Genomic DNA, 21,493 nt, shown 5'->3' with positions numbered 1-21,493 from the left:
GGGCCAGGAGTTAAGGACATGTTAATTCTGTCCCATTGAAACAATGGGAGTTGAGATCATTCACTTTTATTTACTCAGCATCTTCTTTCATGATTGCAAACAAGTGTTAGAAATTTTTTGAAGTTACTTGTTCTTCTTTTCAGCTGTGTTATCTTTCTAGACCTAAAAAAGCTACATATAACATAGTCCACTATTTTCCTGATCTGTTGGCTCACATGAAAATCTGGCACAATCATTGCCCCATATAACTGGTTGTTTTACTATTGAATTTATTAGACATCCATGCCAATAATACTGGCAATCTTGTGTCCCCCCCCCCAACAAAATAAAATAGTAATTGTTATTAGAATAAAGAATAGGAAATTAGGTAATGATAAATACATTCAACATAAAACATAGTCACAAAAAAAGTGTATGTATGAGGCAATTGAAAAAAAGTCATATATTTGGTTTATTGGCCTGACCCTCCTTCATTGAATGATTAAAGTAGCCATCTCACACAGTAGATTTTTCCCCAGGGTGGGAAACTATAGCCTTCCAGATGTTTTCAGCCTACAGGTCTTCTTTGTAATAGAAATCACCCCGTTTTCCTTTATATCCATGTTGGTATAGTATTAGTATTATTACTAATAATACTACTGTACTTTGTGAAACATTCCTGTTCACTGAACATGCAACGGAGATTTTTGGATCCAATGGGCAATTGTTTTGGTGGAGCAAGAAAACAGGAAGTAAATAGTATGTGTCTAAATGTGCAGATGCTTGTTGTTCAGGAACAATGGCCCTCTGGATATTCCTAGCTAAATTAAACCGATTTGTCACATGATGCTAAGCGAATCTAGTCATGTTACCCACAGGGCTATTTTCGAATTAATTTGTAGCCCCCCAAAATAAAATAAAGGAAGAAATATCCACACAACTGGATTTTCCTGTTTTCCTGTTTTCCTCTTGCCATTTTGTGTACACATACATTGTTTAAAAGGCCTAGAGGGAAGAAATCCCATGTGTTTAGAGATGAAACCAATTTTCTAAGCAATTGCCACTGTGAAAGAGCATACTAGTAAAAGTTATACTTATAAAAAGCACTAGAAAGGTCCCAGTTTTTGTTGTATTTACTTGGAATGAAGATTCTAGAGTCAGAACATATCTCAGTAGTTTTATTTATACAAGAAGAGTGATGAAAGTTCTTTTATTCTCAATTACTTGTACAGTCTGGCTATACCCAAAGCTTTTGGGTGTTCTTGTCATTGGTTTCATTGGTTTAGTTTTGTTTTTGGTGGCCCAATAAACATAAACCAGCATCTCTTGAAATGCCCTGGTGGCGCAGTGGTTAAATGCCTGTACTGCAGCCATTCATTCAAAACCACAAGGTTGCGAGTTCAAGACCAGCAAAAGGGCCCAAGCTCGACTCAGGCTTGCATCCTTCCGAGGTCGCTAAAATGAGTACCCAGACTGTTGGGGGCAAATTAGCTTACTTGCTAATTAGCTTACATGCTGTTCACCGCTATGATCTTTGGAATAGCGGTATATAAATAAAACAAATCATTATTATTATTGAAAGGCAATAAACATAGAAAGTATGAAACTGTCAAATTAATCCACACATACTCACTCCAATAGTCCTGAGACTCCAGGGTGGATCCAGGAAATAATGCCCCCCAGACTTGCTACCTTCCTTCCCACAGGATAGTAAAGGCACCTAATACAAGACAGGGCAAAAGAAAACAACTAATGGAACACTCCATCAGAGTATCAATTAAGGCAGTGAAGAGGTGCTTATTGTTCCTGATTCCGTTTCTGTAAGTGCCTCCTCTTTTTCCCCCTGAGGGATGTGCAGCAAAGCAATGGGGGCAGGATAGATGGGTGGTTTTTGTTTTTGCCATTGTGATGCAAGGCTGTCCTCAGTGTATAAAATAAACATGGGCAGCAGGAGAGACAACCATGCTGAATTCCCCCTCAGGCTGACAGCTTTTCCTTGTCCAGCAGAAGCAGCATCCACTATTTTCCCTTTGCTTTCTTCCTCACTTCCCTCTCCTCTGCCCCTCTGCAGCATACCTTGAGTTAACATGGTGAACAATGGCCTGAGAGGGCAGAGGCAGCAGGGATCAGATGAACCCAGTGAGTCGTAGGGGATGGAGGTGGAATGTGGGGAGTGGCATGCAGGCTGAGGGAAGTAAACAGAGTGAGTCAGTCAGTGGCAGTGAAAAGAAGTGGATGGGCAAGGGAGCAGACAGGCAAGCAGTGGACAGACACCATCCCATGGGCTTGAGGAGGCTGTTGGTGAGAATGGAAAGAAAGAGGAGAAGGAGGAGGGGGGTGAGCTGCTGTTACTGCTAGCCTGGCCCTGACATGGCTGCTGCAAAAATCTCCTTTATGTTGTCTTCCTTCTCTTCAAGAGAGGATAACAGTGCTGCAGATTTTTTTTTTGCAGTAGTGTCAACATATTAGGAGCCACATCAGGGAAGGCTTGGAGACCAACAGTAGAGGCAGTTATGAGCACACAAATAATTAAATCCACAGAACTAAAACCTGTGAAAGTTTAGAACACATTGTAACTTATATCCAAATGGCACCCAGGGCAGTTTTCAATATGAAGTAAAGCTATTCTCATATCTCCACCAAATGTACCTCCCTTCTTCTGGATGATATAGGGAGATCTGATCTTTCAGATACTCTGGACCTAAGTTGTAAGAAGAAGCAGGCACGGTTCCACCTTGCCTAGGCCCAGAAGTAGACAAAAGGCCCTTCCTCCTAGCTGCCACTGCCCTTGTCACAAAGGGAAAGAAGAAGAAGCAGGCACAGTTCCACCATACTTACATCCAGAAGCAGATGAAAGGTTGTCTCCATCTTTGCTGCCACTGCCCTGGCCTTGGAGGGGGAGCAGAACTATATCTGCTGGACTTAATTCCCTTCTCTAGTACCATTCCCTTTTCCCTGTGTGCCATGTCTTATTTAGATTGTAAGCCTGAAGGTGGAGCAGTGGTGTCACTAGGGGTAGTGTCATCTGGTGCAGTAACGCATGTTATCACCCCACCTCCTCACATACCAAACCATACAGAAGCCTTAGTAATGTTTCTGAACCAATATTGCCCATAAATCACAATTCTCATATACCACTTAATGTAGTGGTAATATTTATGACATAAACAACTAGCAAAATTAAAATCATATCTTTAAATTACAATATCATATGCATAGCCTAAATGTATTTACAGATACATTTTTTTTTCATGTGTCTAAATTTGGTAAGACATGATACGGAAAACATGACTTTTGTGAAGAAAACATGTTTTTAGGCACACAAACACACATGCACATGCACACACACATGACCAATATTCTGCATCACAGTCTACATTTTATAACTTTATGAATCTATAAGTATGTTGTAGAAATGCAGTGAAGCTGTGACTGAAGTTGTGCATCTGAGCACAGGCAAGAATGCTGCATATTATACACTTGCAATGTGCATCTGGCACTTCTGATACACATCAGTTTCTCCAGCTCCAGCACTTCCTAGCCTGAGTCTGGATGTACATCAGGGAATGTCCTGATGCACATTGGTGCCCATTGAACACTACACCATGGCACATCATTCACTCTGCTGGCTACAATTGCACAATAGATGCTCGTACATTGTAACATCACAGGCAGCCTCTAGGTAAATAGAGACACTGCAAAACTACTCAGTTCAATTTTGTGCACTACATGGCCTTTTAAGAAGATGTAAGTCCCAAGCAAATTTTTAACAGTAATTATTTTCTTGCAAAAATTCTCTTTCCTGATTTTTTTTTAAAAAGTTTTTTGTGCAGAAAGCATATTTTCTTAACATAATTACCAGTTTTTCACTGGAAAAAATATATTTTCCAGCAAACAAATTTTCCCACATGAAGTGCAAATAATGTTTTAACTATTCTTTTCCCTAGTGTTGGGACACCATTTTGTCATTGAGAATGAAAACATTCATGAGCATCGTTCACATCCCTATTAGTACTTTATGAATTAAAAAGTCTATGTTAGAGTAACACAAACTGTTGGGAAAGTTAGTATCATAAAATGTTGGGTAAATACGTTGTTTTTTGGTGGAAAACAGAATGCCATGTATTTCTAATCAACTTGCAAAATGAAACCTTTAAAAATACAGAGAAAGAACTGAAAACTTTCTGAATGCTAATAAAACAGCAGGTAATTCTGAACAACATCCTTCCTGTGTATTTCATTTATCAAGGGCTGCCAAGAATTCACAGGTATCTGTTATCTCTCAAATCCTAGTTGCAAGTGGCAGGATTTGTTTGTGGTGTGTGTCTTTTTTTAATTCCCCAAATCACTTTTATATCCCCATTTTCTCAGGTTCTGATTCCTGGCAGCCAGGGTATTGCATGCAGTGAATGAGCATATGTTCTAGCCTGAAAAGACAGCTGGCTTCAGGGGGTTGTGATGGGCATAGGAAGTATTTTATTGCTTTGTCAGTGGCTTACCTGCAGTCAAGGCAAAGAATTCACTCTGTCTGGTTGCTGCTATATTCTCACAGTTGGACACAAATTCATTCTTGCTTTATGAGAGAACTCTGCCTTGCCTGAGGTTGGATTCAGAAAAGAAGGGTTAGATATTGTACACACTGACTGCTTAGAAAATCTAGTCTGTTTTAATAATCATATAAATTAGGAAACACGGATATCCCAAGATCTTCCATTGCTAGAGTACAGTGGAAATAGTCACCTTTGGAGTTATGTTTCACTGTCATTACACAATTCCTATACTGGATACTATTGTAGCACAGCATCTGGTGGATCACTATATGTTCATAGCTGATAGTTGCACAATAATAATTCAAAATGTGATGTGCATTGGTAAATGTTCCACACTGGACCATTCCTTGAGCCTCTGACTCCATTATGCAATGAGCAGAGTCCACTGTGGATTGTGTGCACTCCAACCAATGTACATCAGTAATTGTAACACTTGCAGACTTCTTTTTTTATGACCAAAGTTCAGCAGGTTCAGCAAATGATGACCGGCATCCTGCTAATGATATGTGGGCAATTAAGATCAATTAGACCAGAAGACTCATGGATCAAAGTTGATTCCTGGTGGTTCTTGGGAGTATCCCTGTTTCAATGGCAGGTGATCCTGTTGAAACCTTGGCTGAACAATGGAAAAGGGAAATGTACAGGGTAGTGGACCCAATTATTCCTAAACATCCCCTCCTATTGAGTGGAGCCAGTTGAGCCCCTTTGTTCACTAGGGAGCTGATGATGATGCAGCAAGTGGGGAAAAAGACTCAGAAATCTCCGAGTGAGTGTGATTGAACACGGGGTAGAGGCCATTGGAAAGTGTACTCCATGGTGGTGGCAGTGAAGAAATCATTATTTTCTGTCACCCATCGTATCTGCACAGTGTTATGCAATATTTTGAGTGATCGGGGGCCTTTTACATTCTGCCTCACAGGAGCATCATTTACACTTTACAGATATGATCACTCAGATCTGATCCACCTTGAATGCTGTAGTTGTTATAGGTCCAGTAGATATAATCTTGACTCCTGCATGTCCCAGGTTAATGGATATATTTCAGTTTGTTCAGCCTGACGATGTGGACAGGCTGCACAAATCTGTGCACATCCTCAGGTGGTGAGAGGTGAGAGGCACCATATGTACACTGAACTCTTATTTTTCTTGGCTAATAAAAATAGCCACAGGGGGACTAGCCACAGGGTATCAGAAAAAGTGAATGCCTCCCTGCAGCAAGGCCGAGTTCTATCCTGCCAAAAGGAAGCTGTGGTGAGGCCTCTACTAAAAAAACTCCCCCTTTAGCTTGGATATGGCCACCGTGGTACATGCCTTAGGTACATCCCATTTGGACTACTGTAATGCACTCTACTTGGGACTGCCTTTGAAGAGTGTTCAGAAAGTTCAGTTGGTCCAACTGGGGCAGGATACAGAGACCACATAATGCCCACAAACAATTCCACTGGCTGCCAGTTTGTTTCAGGGCACAATTCAAAGTACTGTTTATGACCTATAAAGCCCTATATTTTGGTAGGGTTTCAGCTATTTCACAGACTTTGGCACAGTACATACTGTGCAAAAGGGACCGCGTGGCAACCGCATGGTCCCTGACCCTAACACAGTGCAGTGCTGTAACAATGGCAGCATCCCATGTACATGCACTTTGCCAAGTATCACTTACATAACAATGGTGCACTGCGTCGGCCCTGTGGTGCAAAAAGAACCCAATTTTTATGGGGGTTTTTCTTCCAGAGGGAAACTACACGGTTTGGTGGCAACGACTTCCCTCCGGAGGAAATTAGGCTGCCAGCAGGCTGCCCTTTTTGGGTGGTCTGTCCCACACCTATATCTCCCTGTATAAGCCAACCTGGACTCTGGCCCTTTTCCCAGTCCCACCACCATCAAAAACACAGTTGGTGGGGACACGAGAGAGGGCCTTCTTGGTGGCTGCCCTAGGCTCTGGAATTCACTTCCCAGAGAGACCAGAATGCCCCCTTCCTTGCTGTTCTTCTACTGGCAGGCTAAGACCCTCCTATTCAGACAGGCATTTAAAAGAGAAAGTTTTTAAATAATAGGCTGGTGTGTTGTATTGTTTTAAAGTATTTAAAACATTTATCTTTTAAAACTGTATTTTATTCTTTTAACATAAAATCTGTTTTAATGTTGTAATAATTTAATTCTGTTTTAATGTATCACTTTTGTACATTTTTAATTGTAGGTTTTTTTAAATATTGTAAGCTTCTCTGAGTCCCAGTTTTGGGAAAAGGGTGGGATATAAATATCATCATCATCATCATCATCATCATCATCATCATCATCATCCTCCCTTGCTGAAACAACTTCACTGGCTCCCAATCTGATTTTGGGCAGAATTCAAAGTGCCAGTGATGAAATTTAATGTCCTACATGGCTTGGGTCCAGATAATTTTTTTTTTAAAAAAAGTTTCTGCCTATATGAACCTGCCTGTGCTCTGAGACCTGAGAAGGCTTTGTCTCAGTCCCACCACCATCCCAGTCATCTTGAGAGTCTTTTCAATTGTTTTGTGCCTTTAAAATGTTGTATATGGCCTTAGTGGAGAGAGAAATAAATAAATAAATAACCAACTAGATGTAAGTTGCATTGCACACAGAGACATTGTTGACATTGGACATTGTGTAACATCCAAATCTGTCCCCATCAACTGGATATAGTCAATTTGCAATGTTCAGTAAAAATATTCTGCATGTGTAATGTAATGAACATCTGAGTATGTCACTAACAGGATTCCAGCTGTAGTATAGTGAAGCTACTTAAGGCCAATCATAAAATAAGGTTGTCCCCTGGCTCTTTCTCGACAGATTATAGAGTTCTATATGCATAGTAAGAGAGAGGGGAGAGGGCAAGGAGAGCATATCAGCACTGGAGTAGGAATAAATGTAATCATATAAAACAAATCTCAGTGCAACCAACCATCTAAGTCATCCCCGAGCAGAGACATGCCTCCAACATTCTTTCTGTGCATAGATTCTAATCATATTTCTTTAGCATGAAGCATTTGCAGGGTGCTTTTGAGTATTAAAGCATTTCGCATGCTTTTTCAGTAATCCTTACAAAACCCTCCTCAGCTTTATGTCCTTGTTTAAAATATTTATATTCTACCTTTGCACTGGAAAGTGCTCAAGTCCGCTGTCAAAGCCACAAAGCTGCAAACAATAAAATACCAATTAATGATACAGAGACGCAAAGCAGCAACAGCTTCCTAAAGCTATTTATTCCCCTTATCCAATAAGATACATTTAAAATACAAAAGGCGCACGCACGTGCATACACACACATTCTATACTGATGATGATGGGATAATGCTGAGAGATTACCCCAAGCAACCTAAATAAGATCATGGTAGAGTCAGAGATGAGAATGTGCAACAATGTCCTCAGCTTGTCTACCATTTCACCATGTACATCCTAACAACATTTCCCACTAAATGTGAAATATCTATTTAAATATACAGAATGTAAATATAATTGTATTTCAGTTGGACTTTGGTGTTTTAGTGAATTCTTTCTCTAGGTCCAAATATTAAAGCCTAACTAACTGAGCTGACTGTATATGTCATTTTAAAAAAGATTTCACAAATAGCAGCTGAAGGAGAAGAGATATGAATCAGGACTGTTGTGCTGGGGTGAGAGCCTAATGCTCCCCCCAAGTCCTTTATTTCCAAATAAAATACCCCTTCCCTAAAATGTTATTTGCTCAGTTGGAAGAAACATCCATATGCAGCTTTATTTGCCATCTTATGAGCACAGCTGCCTTTTTAGATGCAGAACATAATTGGGTGAGGGAGAGATATAGATCGATTGGTTTTAAACATGCTGAGGATTGCATGAGTAACTCAGTGCTTATGTTGGCCTTCATGAAAGGGAACAGAGAAAAGATATAAGACCAGTATTATAGACCGCAAGTGATCAATCCTCAGTGTTCATCCTGGATCTTATTGTGAAGTGTGTAAGGGCCAAAGTTTAGAAATAATAGCTAATAACTGTTGCAGTACCAAGGCTCAATAGGAGTAAGTTATCATGATCGTTACAGTTGTAAAAAAGAAACTGTTTTCTCTTTCTCAGAAATAGTGAGGATAGTTTTCCCCGCTAAAGGCTGCATCTACACTGCAAAATTAATGCAGCTTGACATGGCTGTAACTGCCATGGCTCAGTGGTATGGAATTCTGGGATTTGTAGTTTTGTGAGATGTTTAGCCTTCTTTGACAGAGAGCTCTGGTACCTCAACAAACCACAAATCCTAGGATTACATAGGATGGAGTCATGACCAATAAAATGGTGTCAAACTGTATTAATTCCGCAGTGTGGTAGCTGTCTTAACGCTATCAGCCACTGTAATGCAAAGCAGATTCTCCTCCCATTGCCTTTCAATCCTGGCTCAATATCCACAGTGGGGCATGAGGCTGCAGCAGAAGCCACAGCATTAGATAATACTGAAACCATATGAAATTTCTCCTCCATTTATTAGTGAAGCCATACCTGTGTAGCTATATACATAAAGAAAAACTACAGTGACATAACAAATGGAGTGAAGTGTTCTTATTAATCTACAGCCATAACATAAAGGTAGATAATATACCTTTATTTTTTGAAGAGGGAACAATAAATTACAAATAACTAGTTATATGTAGATAACAACTGAAAGATTTGTATAGGAATGTAAGGACAACCATTTGTGGAACACTTGACACCAAGTTTTCAGAAATGTGATTTTTGTGTGGGCTTTTTCCTAGGCAAGTTTTTTTTTTTTTCCTTTTCTTTTTTGGTCACCTGACAGAACTTTTTCTCATCTTCTTTCTTACAGTCGAGCACTTCTTTCAATCGAGATGCTGTTAAGGCAGGAACAGGTCGGCGTTTCCTAGGTGGTTTACTGGATGACACCTCTTACTGCTACACACTGGAAGTTTCTTTCTACAGTTACATAGTTGGAGGTACTACTTCTACAGTTCCATATACAGAAGAAATATGTATCCTTTAAAGATTATTCTCCTTCGCTCTTTCAAGACCAGAAAGTCTAAGGTAATAAACTATTTTTTTTCAAAAGGACACAATAATATAGTAAATATAACTTGGACCCTAATTTAAAGCACATTACAGTAGTTCAAGGTGGCTGCCCAACCTTGAAGAAGGCTTATTTGGGGGGGGGGGGTCATATGAACTGCATAGGTGATAGAAATGAATAGAAAATGTCCTTTCCATGACCTTCCTTAAGTTAACATAGTATTTTAGGATTTAAACCTATCCCTGCTTCACTGTCTTCAGAGTTTCTAGAATCATATGTTGTAGAACTACACACGTCTTCCCCCTTTGTTCATATACACAGTGGTGTACTGTTCTGAATGCAGTTACAGTTTACATCTAATCACAAGTGATGAGTTTGCTCTGTCTTGAACTTCTTGGTCTAATTTTAGCCTAGGTGATGAAATTTCACTCTCTGATTCAAGTAAGACTGTGCTTCTCTTTGTTATGCATTCCCTCCATGATTTACATCTCATGCTCACTCAATTCCCTGTTAAAAATTGTTCTTCCTTCTATTTCCTTTTTGAAGGTGGGTGGGTGAGGGTTGGCATCTTTATGTCTATGCAGGATCAACTTGTCTTATGCAGATGGAGCTACATCACTCTTGCTTCATACATCATTGCCATCAGCCAGCCAGAGCAGAAAATAAGTTGTAGATAGCAATGATTATCTTTGGTGATGAGGTACAGAAAGGCTGAGACTGCAGTTTGATTTCCATAAGCACGGATGACCCTGCTGTGCTAAAAGTAGCACAAGTTGGTTTGAACAGGCAAATGTAGAAAATGTCAGCCTAACCCATGTATTAAAGCTGGAAAACCTACCCTGCTTTGGTGTAACTGCCTCCTCTTTGTCCTTCTGAAGAAAAGCCATATCTTTCTGAATTACATTACAGTTTGTCACCAGCCCCTACCTACCTTTTATTTGACATTCAACCTTCTATGGCCCAGATCTAGAATGAATGGGGTTTGAAATTTGGAAAGGATGCTTGCAGGTTTCCTGCAAATCATCCCTAAAGAAGGTAAATTAATTGGAGCACGAATGATTTATTTGAACACTGATTTATTATAAATTGCATGACCCTCCAGAGTGTCCATATGTGAGTAGCAAATAAATTGAAGATATTTATTTGAAGATATGCTACTGATTCTATTTTATTTAATTGAAGACGTCATAATCCCAAAGCAGTTTACAGTGTTAGAAAGCAAGAAAACATAATACCCTCCATATGATAAAACAATAAAATAGAAAAAATATTTCATTTAAATCATTAGGAGCAACTGAAAAGTTTAGCAATCAGGAAAATGTGTGAGCAAACAAACAGCTCATCAGTTGGTAGCATTAACCCCCTTCTTTAGAAGCCCGTCTGGTCTCAGCAAGAAGATTATTCCATATGGTGGGATAGAATCATAGATTTATGATTCATATAACTGCAAAATATAACTGGAAGGGACCACAACGGCCATGTACTCCAAACCCCTGCCATGCAAGAATACACAGCTAAAACACTCCTGAGGGAGTGTCATCCAGCCTCTGTTTAAAAACTTACAAAGTAGGGGAGTCCACCACCCTCTGATGCAGCCTATTCCACTCTGAAACACTTTTTACTGTCAAGAGGTTCTTCCTAATGCTTAGGGAGAATCTCTTTTCTTGTCACTTGAATCCTTTGATTCATCTTCAAGTCTCTGTAGCAGCAGTAAACAATCTTACCCCATTTTTCACATGACATCCCTTCAGATAATTAAAGATAGATATCATATAACTTCTCTGTTTTCTCCAGTACCTAACTCCCAAAAATGGTACTCACAGGGCTTGGTTTATAGAACTTGAACCATCTTGGTCACTCCCTTCTAGACACAGGTGAGGTCTGAACAAAGCAGAATAGACAGCCTTTCAACAAAATAACCCCTATCACTTTTTAAAACCTTGTAAAACTGAAAAGGAACTATGGGCCTTTACAAACTGGCATGAAAGGCTGGCTTGGGGGCAGAGATGGTGCGCAGCACCCTGATGATGCATACCTGACTCTGCCCCCCCAGGGCACCCTGATGTCACCTGCCACTCCAGACAGCGTGCGGCATCATGGTGCACCTTCAGCGTTGTGTCCAGATGACACGGTACTGAAGGGGCACCATATAGCTAAGCTGTCATGGCTATGGCACCCTTTCAAGGGCACAAAAAGGAGCTCCTTTTTGTGCCCTCAGAAGGCCAGATCAGGGCTGCAGCATGAGGTTGCTGCGGCCCTTATCCGGTACAAAAACAGGTGACTGCAGGCCGCTTCTAGGGGTGGTCTGTAGAGCCCCTTAGCTGCTTAAATTTCACTATGTTTACAAATGTCTAATTGGATACTATTTCTGATTTATTTTTCCTTTTTAAATGGCTTCATGAGAAAACATTTTCCAGTTAACTCTGTTAAAAAGGATACTGCTTAGCATATAATACTTCTTTGAAATGAGTAAAATGTATCATACATACTTGTGTGTAAGTTGATCTCATGTAAGAGTGAAGGGCAGGTTTGGGGACCAAAATTATGAATTTTTATATGAACCTTGCACATTAACGGTAAAATTTAGGGACCTGTACAAAGGATGTAAAGGATGGAGCAAATAAAAATGGTGCCAAAGAACTTTCAAAATAGCAGCAGGCATAACTATTTCTGCTCACCCTAAAGACTTGGGTGGATGAGGAGGGAACTTCAGTAATTTGTAGCTGTGAGATGTAGGTGTAGGGAGGCAACCAGGCACAGGTATGGCTAAGAAAATGGACACATATCAAAAAGGTTGTAAAGGTAAGCGTTAAGGTAAAGTATTAACTCTTATCAAAAAGGGAACCATCCACTTCTCTGCACAGAGAAAGCTGAGAGCTTAGTCCATCCTGGGAGAACCTAAAAGACAGCTATAAACCCAAGGATTCTATAGTATGTTACCATGCCAGTTAGTGGAATCATAGTGCTGTAATTGTGTGGTATATGTTCTCAGACCATATGCATGAACTCACACTGTAATCAGAATATACATACTGATTGCATTGAGGAATAGCAAATACTATGGCAGAGTTTCATATGTGGCAAACAATGACTAAAGAATGTATGTAAATGGCTAAAAGAACACAGTTGCTTCAGAATGGGGACCTGCTAACTCAGGAAGCGTAACTCTCAATATTCGGCGAGGTCCACATGGGCCAAAAGGCCCAAGTTCCCCTTGGCCTCACGTTGTCCTGTTTGGACAATGCAAGGCATTAGCCCAGGGCCAGGGTTGGACCAGCATTAGGCGTACTGGACGTGGATCTAGCCTGATCCCAGGTCAAAGAGGCCTTAGAAAATGACCTGCTTTTTGTTGCAGAATTTTTGAGAAATTCAGTGCAAACCCTACCAGGACAGATGGTCTGCAGACTCCTTGCCTCACTTTGTCATTGCCGTTAGTGAGAAGCCCCCTGTCGCTGTGTCTGACATGAAAATGGGGTGTCTGTCCATGTGGGTGCAGCCAGGCACCCTGTTTCTATGTCAGACACAGCAACAAGGGTCTTCTCACTAGGGGCAATGGTGGAGGGAGATAAGGAATGCACAGTGGTATTGAGTCTGTGGCATGGCAGTGGGTAGGCATGTAGACACCAATTCCTGCTCCAGCCCAGGGGCCAATCTTAGTTGGGACCTGGGCCAAGATAGCATGGCCTGCTGAGGAACTAAGAGGACTTGAAGTTAGTAATCTGAAGTTCAGGGTTTGCTAAGACAATGAGGAGGAATGGGGTTCAAAAGTGGAGTGGAAGCAACAAAGACCCTTTCCACAACCACATAAACACCAGAGGAAAGGGTGGTTAATGGGAAAGATTTATAGAAAAAAGAAATTTCCTTCCTATATGTTATTAGACTTTCTTGAGGAGTTCCAGTTTTGTTTTGTTTTTACTTCAAGCAGCAAACATCCAGGGCCAGGAGGTAGGAAACTAACAGAGATGTAGGGTGCCAGAGAGTCAGTAACATGGTTTACAGTCAAAGATGGAATAGGAGATCCCTCTCCCAGCATGAATTAGGTATAGTGTATGGAATCATTTTATGTAATTCTGGGGCGGGGAGGGGGGGACTCTTCAGTTCAGGCATATCCCTTTGGACAAAAGAACCAAGAGCACAGAAGGGTGTCCATCCACCTTTTCTGGGAGATATTACTAGTGACTGATTTAACAAAAATTAGTAATGTCTCAGGCAAACACCTATTTAAGAGACTTTACAGACTACTTTATCTGATTCATCTTGCTGAGATGGGCTAAATCATGGCTATATTTAGCCTGATCATGCTTGCCTCCCGATTAGTATGATTTCGTGTCAAAAATACATTGTTTATGAACTGCAGGACATCAGACTGGAAAGTAGAAAATATAGGTTTCCCTGTGGTTACTCAGTCGTATCCAGCAACTTAGCCCTGATATCTAATTGTGGATGTCAATGGAGTCACATTCCTCATTTCTCTCTACAGTGAGTGCTGGTTTAGAGGTTTGAGTAGAGAGGTCTTCTGGGCAAAACCATTTTTGTCCTGAGTCAGATACATTCAAGTAGTTCCAGGTAGAGCATGCACACACACATATGCACACAAACACAAACACAGAAAAGGCTTGGGTACTGTACAATACAACCATCTTGACAAGTGTGCCATGCAGACCTTCAGCTACCCATGAGCTTGGTTCATAAACTGTGATAGGGAATTAAGAGTAAAAATGCTTTCTGTTTCTTGAATTTCAAGTATTGGGTTGTTTGTTCTAACTTTTAAAAAATGCAAATACTGAAAAACAAAAAAACCTAACCTATTTTCAGCCCTTAAGCCTTTCTAAGAACCTTGTCCTCTTTGACCATGATCTGGACTTGTACTTTTTTGATGTGTGTGTTTATGCATGAAAGTGACTTCTAAGTTGAATAGACTGCCCTTAGCTTGTTTTAAATTATACTAAATACAGTGTGTTTGTTTTTTAATTGGGCAAGCCAAGTCCATATCAAAGGAAGAAAGTAACATTTGCATTATAATTAGGATATATATATATATATATATATATATGCACATTTAGTTTGCTTTTGAGGGGAGCAGTAGAAGAAATATCAAAGTGTTTGACATTTTGTAAAAAATAACCCAACTATTTTCTTTCTTTTTTTGGCAAGAAGACTGTAGTTTCCCCTCACCCTTCACTTATATGTAAGCAAATTGGAATGAAACTAAGCCGATGAAACTGGTAGGTAAATTCTTGGGCATTCAGGAAGCCATAAAATGCTATTAAACCTATAGCTAAAATAATTCTTTGGTAAATGTTAAATTCCTGTTAGTAACACTTGACAAACTTAAATGCAATAGAAAGGGCAATACCAAGATAAAAGATAGTGGAATAAAGGGCTTAAAAATATTGGCAGTTTACAGAACTTATCTGAGGACAGCCATTTTAAAGGCAGTGATAGACTAACCAAAGCAGATCAGAAATTAAGCTTAGCAAATGGTTGAAGGTGTACCTGTCCTTTGGAAACTCTCTGAAGTGCAGGTAAAAATTGGGTTGGGGTAGATGAAACCAGGAATGACACACAGGGGAGAATATGTTAATAACAAATCTGTGCATCACTGCTTCTAAGACATTCTGCCATGTTCCATCATTATGAAGGCAGCTCTAAAATCCAAAGTGTTAATACAATATGTGTGTGCTGTACAGATTAAAAGAAAATATAGTAAACCAGATACATATAAGATGCATTTTGATTTAAAAACAGGATTTAATTTTCTTTTTCTTTTACATGAATCAAAATTTGAGAAAGCCCTCTCTGGAGCTGCCACAGAGGTTGCTTATACTGTATGTTGAAGGTCTTAAAAGGTTGTTTTTTAAAAACTGCACACCTTGTTCTTGAGCTGTAGGTATATGTGTAGGGCACAGTGAATATACAAACCATTCTGACTCTTGCCTACCTGTCTCCTCCAAGTTTGGTCTTGCCTGCACATTTTGGACATAACATATACCTGGTATATAGTGTACAGATTTAATCTGTACCACCAAATTATAATTGAACATTATTAATGGGCCTGCATACACTGGACACTCTGTACATATTTACCATCTACAAATTATGCTTGACAGTTAGGCCTTGGGGTGGAGTAGAGAAGTGTGGTGCTGCTATACTGCCTTGCATTAGTACAAACTTTGCTAAGTTTTCCAAACACAGTTCTTTGCTCATGAGATGCAGTTTGACACCACTTAACTGCCATAGCTCAACCCTATGGAATTCTGGGATTTGTGGTTTTAGGAGCCATTTAGCCCTCTCTGTCAGAGAACTCTGGTGCCATAACAAATTATAAATCCCAGAATTCCATATGACAGAGCCATGACAGCTAAAGCAGTGTCAAACTGTATTTATTTTGCAGTGTAGCAGGGGCCATAGTCATATTAAGGCATATTTATTTATTTATTTATTATTTATACCGCCTTTCTCCCAAAGTGGGACCCAAGGCAGCTAACTATGTATATAAAACAAATTAAAACAACAATTAAATGGATTTTTTTTAAAAAAATTACAAATATAAAATTTAAAACATACAAAGTTAAAAATAGTAATCTAAAACCAACCTCCTCAACCCCCCCCCCCAATAAAACCAAACCTGCAAGATCTTAAAAGGCCTGTTTAAATAAAAATGTCTTCACCTACTGGCGAAAGGCCAGCAGTGAGGGGACCAGCCTAGTCTCCCATAGAAGGGAGTTTCACAGGATAGGAGCAGTCACTGAGAAGGCTCTCTCTTGTGTCCTCGCCAGGCCAGCCTGGGATCGTGGTGGGACTGAGAGGAAGCCTTCTCCTTAGGGCTCTAAATACAGTACTGCTATTACTTCTATAGATAGACATGTCTCTGGGAACTTACATTTTGTACCCAGCATTAGAGATACAAAGATATCCAGAAAGGGAAGAAGTATCTGGAAGTATTGAGAGTTTTCTGTTCACTTTGTTTTGATTTTACTTGCATGTTCCCAGCTTTGCATCCAAACTCTTTTGGAAATGTCTGGGGGTTTCCTCATTCCCCTCACCCTTGTGTTCTTTCTCTCCAACTGATTACATATAAACTCATGTAATGTTTTAGATTTTCACATAATGTTTCAGATTTTCAGCAATTTCTAGTGAGCCTTCTTTATGATTATTCAAGAGTTATAGTTGATGTGCTAAAGTGCTTCAGCAATATTACACTAGTTAAACATTGGCCCGTTACAAACGGGCCATTTTGTGCGTGCGGAGCGCGCACTAGGGTTAGAAAGGGGCGGTGCTTTTGCACCCCCTAACCCTAGTGCGCACTCTGCGTGCACAAAATGGCGGCGGCCGTTCCACACGGCCGCCGCCATGAGGACATCACGACCGCGCCACCTCTATACAGGGCGGCACAGAAATGACGTCCTCGCTCCACGCCAGGGCGCCTAGTGCGCCCTTAGCGCGGAAGTGACGTCCTCGCTCCGCGCCGGGGCGCCTAGTGCGCCCTTAGCGCGGAGCAGGAAGGAACTCCATTTCGGAGCTCCTTCCTGGTTTGGTCCGCTGGGCGCAGCCTTCACACGGCTGCGCCCAGCGGACCAAATGAGACCTTTCTCCTCCTCCCCGCCACCGCAGGGTGTCCTTGGGGCTTGAAGCCCCAGGGACACCCCTTTTCAGGCTGCGGGGAAGCAGTGTTTTGCCGCTTCCCTGCAGCCTGAAAAGCGGCGGATCAGGGCCTCAGTGGCTGTCGTTCTGGCCGCTGAGGCCCCGATACACCGGGGAAAGGGGCGGGTACAGCCCGCCCCAAATGGGCGGTCTGTAACCCGCCATTGGGATCATTTTGCTTTGGTGGAAACATTCCTCTTTCTTTTGCTTGATCTCTGCTGAACCAGCAATGTGGAAACAATGGCTGTGTTTAAGGACAATGGTCATTTTAACTAATTCCAGCAAAGACAAGTAGAGATACATTTCATTTCAGAAAATATAGGGTTTACTTAAACTAATCTGGAAAGTAGCAACAAAAATTCCTTGTAATGCTGGAAGTTCCCAGGAGATATTTGGGATGAAGAAAATGTCATGTGGAACTCCAAAATAAAATTAGTTTTTATCGGAACAAAACTTGAGGCTTTCAGATACTTTTTGTTTCTCATCTGGAGGGCTCTCAGTGGGGATTTTTGTGACAATAGCAGAGCTTCCTTTACATTTGGAACTAGTATAATTTCTGTCATCCAAATTCCAAAGAGTATGGGAAGACTGCATTCCTATTTTGTGTACACTACACAAGAGAATGTACCCAATATTGATTTAATTTAACAATAATGCTCTTATTTTTCACTTTTGCCGTTATACTCTCCAGATACTTTAATTACAGCATCTTTCTGGGTATGATTTTTTTCCCTCTCTCTCCCTGCCCTACCTCTTTTAGAAAGTTATTGGAGAAATTAAGATAGAAATTGAATTCACCTTTAGCATAGCAAATAAAGTTCTAAGGAATTCAGCATAACCAGCATACCTTTCTGCTAATAAATGCTTCAAAGAGCAGAGACTGTGTTACAGTTGCTGTATCTTTACTTCTATGGATCGAAATAGATTATACATTTATCACATTTTTACAGACTGGTAAAAAAAACCCTCTGTTGGTTATAGCAGGTGATTTTCCTGACCTAGATATGTTGCCTTTAGTACACTTTATTTCATGACTGGTTGTTGGAAGGTGAACATGGTCTTAATTTACAAGTCTCAGCTAAGCCCTCTTATCTCTGAGGAAATCCTGTTGCAGGAGGGAAACCAGGTTAATGGCAGTGCATATACATTTGGGTTAAAATCTAGTTTAACTTTATTTCTTTTGGTAAAATTCAATTAGTTCTTTACTGTGGGCACAGTTCAGTAAATGGTATGATTACCAAACTCTAGGATAGACTTTAGAGCCAGCATGGTGTAGTGGTTTGAGCGTTAGACTATGACTCTAGAGACCATGCTTTGATTTTCCTGCATGGCAGGGGGTTGGACTAGATGGCCTGTGCGGTCTCTTCCAACTCTATGATTCTATGATTCTATGACCAGGGTTTGAATTCCAGCTTGGCCATGGAAACCCACTGGGTGACCTCGGGCAAGTCCCACACTTTCAGCCTCAGAAAATCCAGTGATAGGTTTGCCTTAAGTCACCATCAGTCAGAAACGACTTGATGACACACAACAACAGGATAGATTTGGAATGGTAATGGTGACAAATTTCAGGATTTGGTAAACCCCAGTTCAAAATTCCTGGGACAGATTTGGGCCCTGTTTATGTCACACATCAACATCACCACCACCACCATCATCATCATCATTTCATATCACATCTTAGGACTCAAGGTGACTTACAGAAGTTAAAATAGATAGAGATAGAGATTGTTGCATTTTATACTGTAAGCTGCCTTGATATTATTATTATTAGAAGATCACAACAAAAGTTTGAATATAATTAACTATGAATATAATTAACTGGGTACCCAGCACATTATTAAAGCCTCTTTCCCCATGAACTCCAGAAAAAACACACACCCCAATGTACTGTCTTTCTCCACCTTTAAAACCTTCAAGAGGTAAAACATCAGTGATGGCTGGTGTGTTTTCAATACATCTAAACATTCTTTTGCAACAGTGTGGGGTAAATGGAAATGGGTCCCCAGTCTGCTATCTCTACTTGGACATGCAAATGTATGTTGATTGTTTTGGCAATTTTAGGGAGCTGTGATAATGAATCAACATTAGACCCATAAAATTGTTCAAAGGAATGGGTACATTATCAACTATGCTGGTTTCCTTCTCTCTCTCTCATTCTCTGGAAAACTGCATTTCCCAGTGGTATTTTTTTTAACTGGAGCTTTGATGCAGTAGCATTCTCAGGTGTAATAGAAGCACCAACCCTTCTCAAACTCTCTTTCTGCCACTGCTGCTACCAGCCACATTATAGGAAAGGAAAGAGGCACAATGTATGATGTGTGGCTTCACTCATACTCCTAGTGTCAAAAAAATGTTGTCAAAGTCTGAGATTCAATCTCTCTCTCTCTCTCTCTCTCTCTCTCTCTCTGTGTGTGTGTGTGTGTGTGTGTGAAAAACAGGATTTTAGACAAGTCCATTTTGATTTAAGGTGTGGGCAGAAACCTTCCATGAGCACAATATTTGTTTTTGTTGTTTTTGTATTAACAAATTAAGGTGATATTGATTATGTAATTAGTCTTTCATATATAACATTCAGAGGTCTTTATTATTAACTCTTACCCATTTTAAGAAAAACAACAACAACACAGCTTCAATAAGGTTTACAGGCTATGTCCAACTATGCCAATCCTCTGATACCAGACATATTATCATGATAGTTGCCTTTTTCCTTGCCTTACCTCCTGATATTCTGAACATGAAAGTTATAAACTATCCCAGAGTGCATACAACGGTAAGGTACCTAAATCCCGCAGAGGTAAGAATAGACGCTTTAGGCTCTTCAGAAATCCCTGTCTTTCAGCAGAACCACAAATGCTTGGATAAGAACAATTCGTGCTTTGATTCTCCTTTTATATACCAGCCACTCAAGTGGACTTAAAAAGACACACACAAGTACTTCTGGATATACCTTTCTACCATTTCACTACTAGAAGAATAGAAATGGATGGAGTCCACTAATGGAGCTGGACAAAGATGAGCCTTCAGTCTCTCAAAATTTTATCAGAGTACACAGTCCAGGGATGCAGGTGTAAGCCTCTGGATTTGTCACAGCTCCTGGTGGAGGAGCTGAGGCTGAATAAATGCTGCCCTGTAAGGGACTGGCAGAAGGCTTTGGCTGCGCTCTCTCTCTCTCTCTCTCTCTCTCTCTCTCTCTCTCTCTTATCATCTCTGGTTAATTTGGCTTTCACTCACTGTTGACATTCATCTCAAACTCCCAACTGAAATGAAATCTCTCTCCCATACATCAATACCTAAGGGGTGAAAACTGTGATGTCCAAACATATCACAGGTGGCCAACATTGCATAAATTTACGAAATATTATGTCAAGGTGTGACTTTGATACTAAAAATTTTCAGTCAGTCACAGTAGGTCCAGTTGGATCTGCTTAGGAGGTGTTGTCAGTGCTGTAATATAATAAATACTCTGTCCCAGGTTCATATTCATAAGTCAAATGAGCTTAATTAACAGTAGTAACAACCTGGATTTTCAAGCACTTACCATTTGTTCCTTAGGACAGATCTGTTAGGGATAGGGGGGAAAATATTTGGAGACTTGGTAGGTCAGTTTGTACCTTTCATGTCTCACTGCCAAAAAAAAAAAAAAATACACTTCACCATATATTTTTAAAATATTAATGGCTAAAATGGGTGCAAATATTAGCAGGTATTTGGATGGGAAAACTGTAAATATTTGTAGATTAGGAAAAATATATGAAAAAGGTGTACAGACTTCCATTTGGCAAGCAAAAACGACGTCTCACAACCTGATATATATATAAAAGATGAGATGATAATACAGGTGAGATTTGGAGAGACACAGTGAAAACTAGACTGAGGTGTTGTTTTTTTGTTTTGTTTTTGGCTGGAGGATTCTGGGAGGTGTTGTTCAAAAAAGTAATTTTTCTAAACTCTGGGTTATGCTCTGGTGTATGTGGGTGCTGTTTACACATCTCTATTTACATGAGCAAAACAAGGCATGAACTGGTGTTGATTCACCAATCAACTGAAATATGCAACATACATATGCTACAATTAGAAATTTATTTCTGAGATTAGGAGGGGTATTGTACTGGCTGGTATCCCTGTTGCCCTTTTTTGGCTACCTTTCCACACCAAGACTCTTGATAAGATAAAATTTCATCTTTATTGTGGCTTCTCTTTCTTTTGAAGCAAAGCTCCCTCCCCAGTTTGGTTCCATTTTCAAAGCTTTCATGGGAGACAGCATTTTTTCAGCCCAGGGCCAGGGCAAGTGTGAATCTTG

General features: G+C 40.3%; 1 protein-coding gene across 1 annotated transcript in view; it reads left to right on the top strand.

Annotated features, from left to right (window-relative positions):
- Positions 1–21,493, top strand: part of LOC121927909 (cytosolic carboxypeptidase 6-like) — an 827,289-nt gene that overhangs the window by 722,839 nt on the left and 82,957 nt on the right. The window contains exon 8 of the mRNA XM_042461947.1: positions 9,349–9,511. Within this exon, the coding sequence (XP_042317881.1) occupies positions 9,349–9,511 (163 nt within the window). The remainder of the gene's footprint in view (positions 1–9,348; positions 9,512–21,493) is intronic.

Source organism: Sceloporus undulatus, chromosome 4, assembly GCF_019175285.1.
Source record: "Sceloporus undulatus isolate JIND9_A2432 ecotype Alabama chromosome 4, SceUnd_v1.1, whole genome shotgun sequence".
Lineage (NCBI taxonomy): Eukaryota > Metazoa > Chordata > Lepidosauria > Squamata > Phrynosomatidae > Sceloporus > Sceloporus undulatus.
This window is presented reverse-complemented; position numbering and strand designations above follow the sequence as displayed.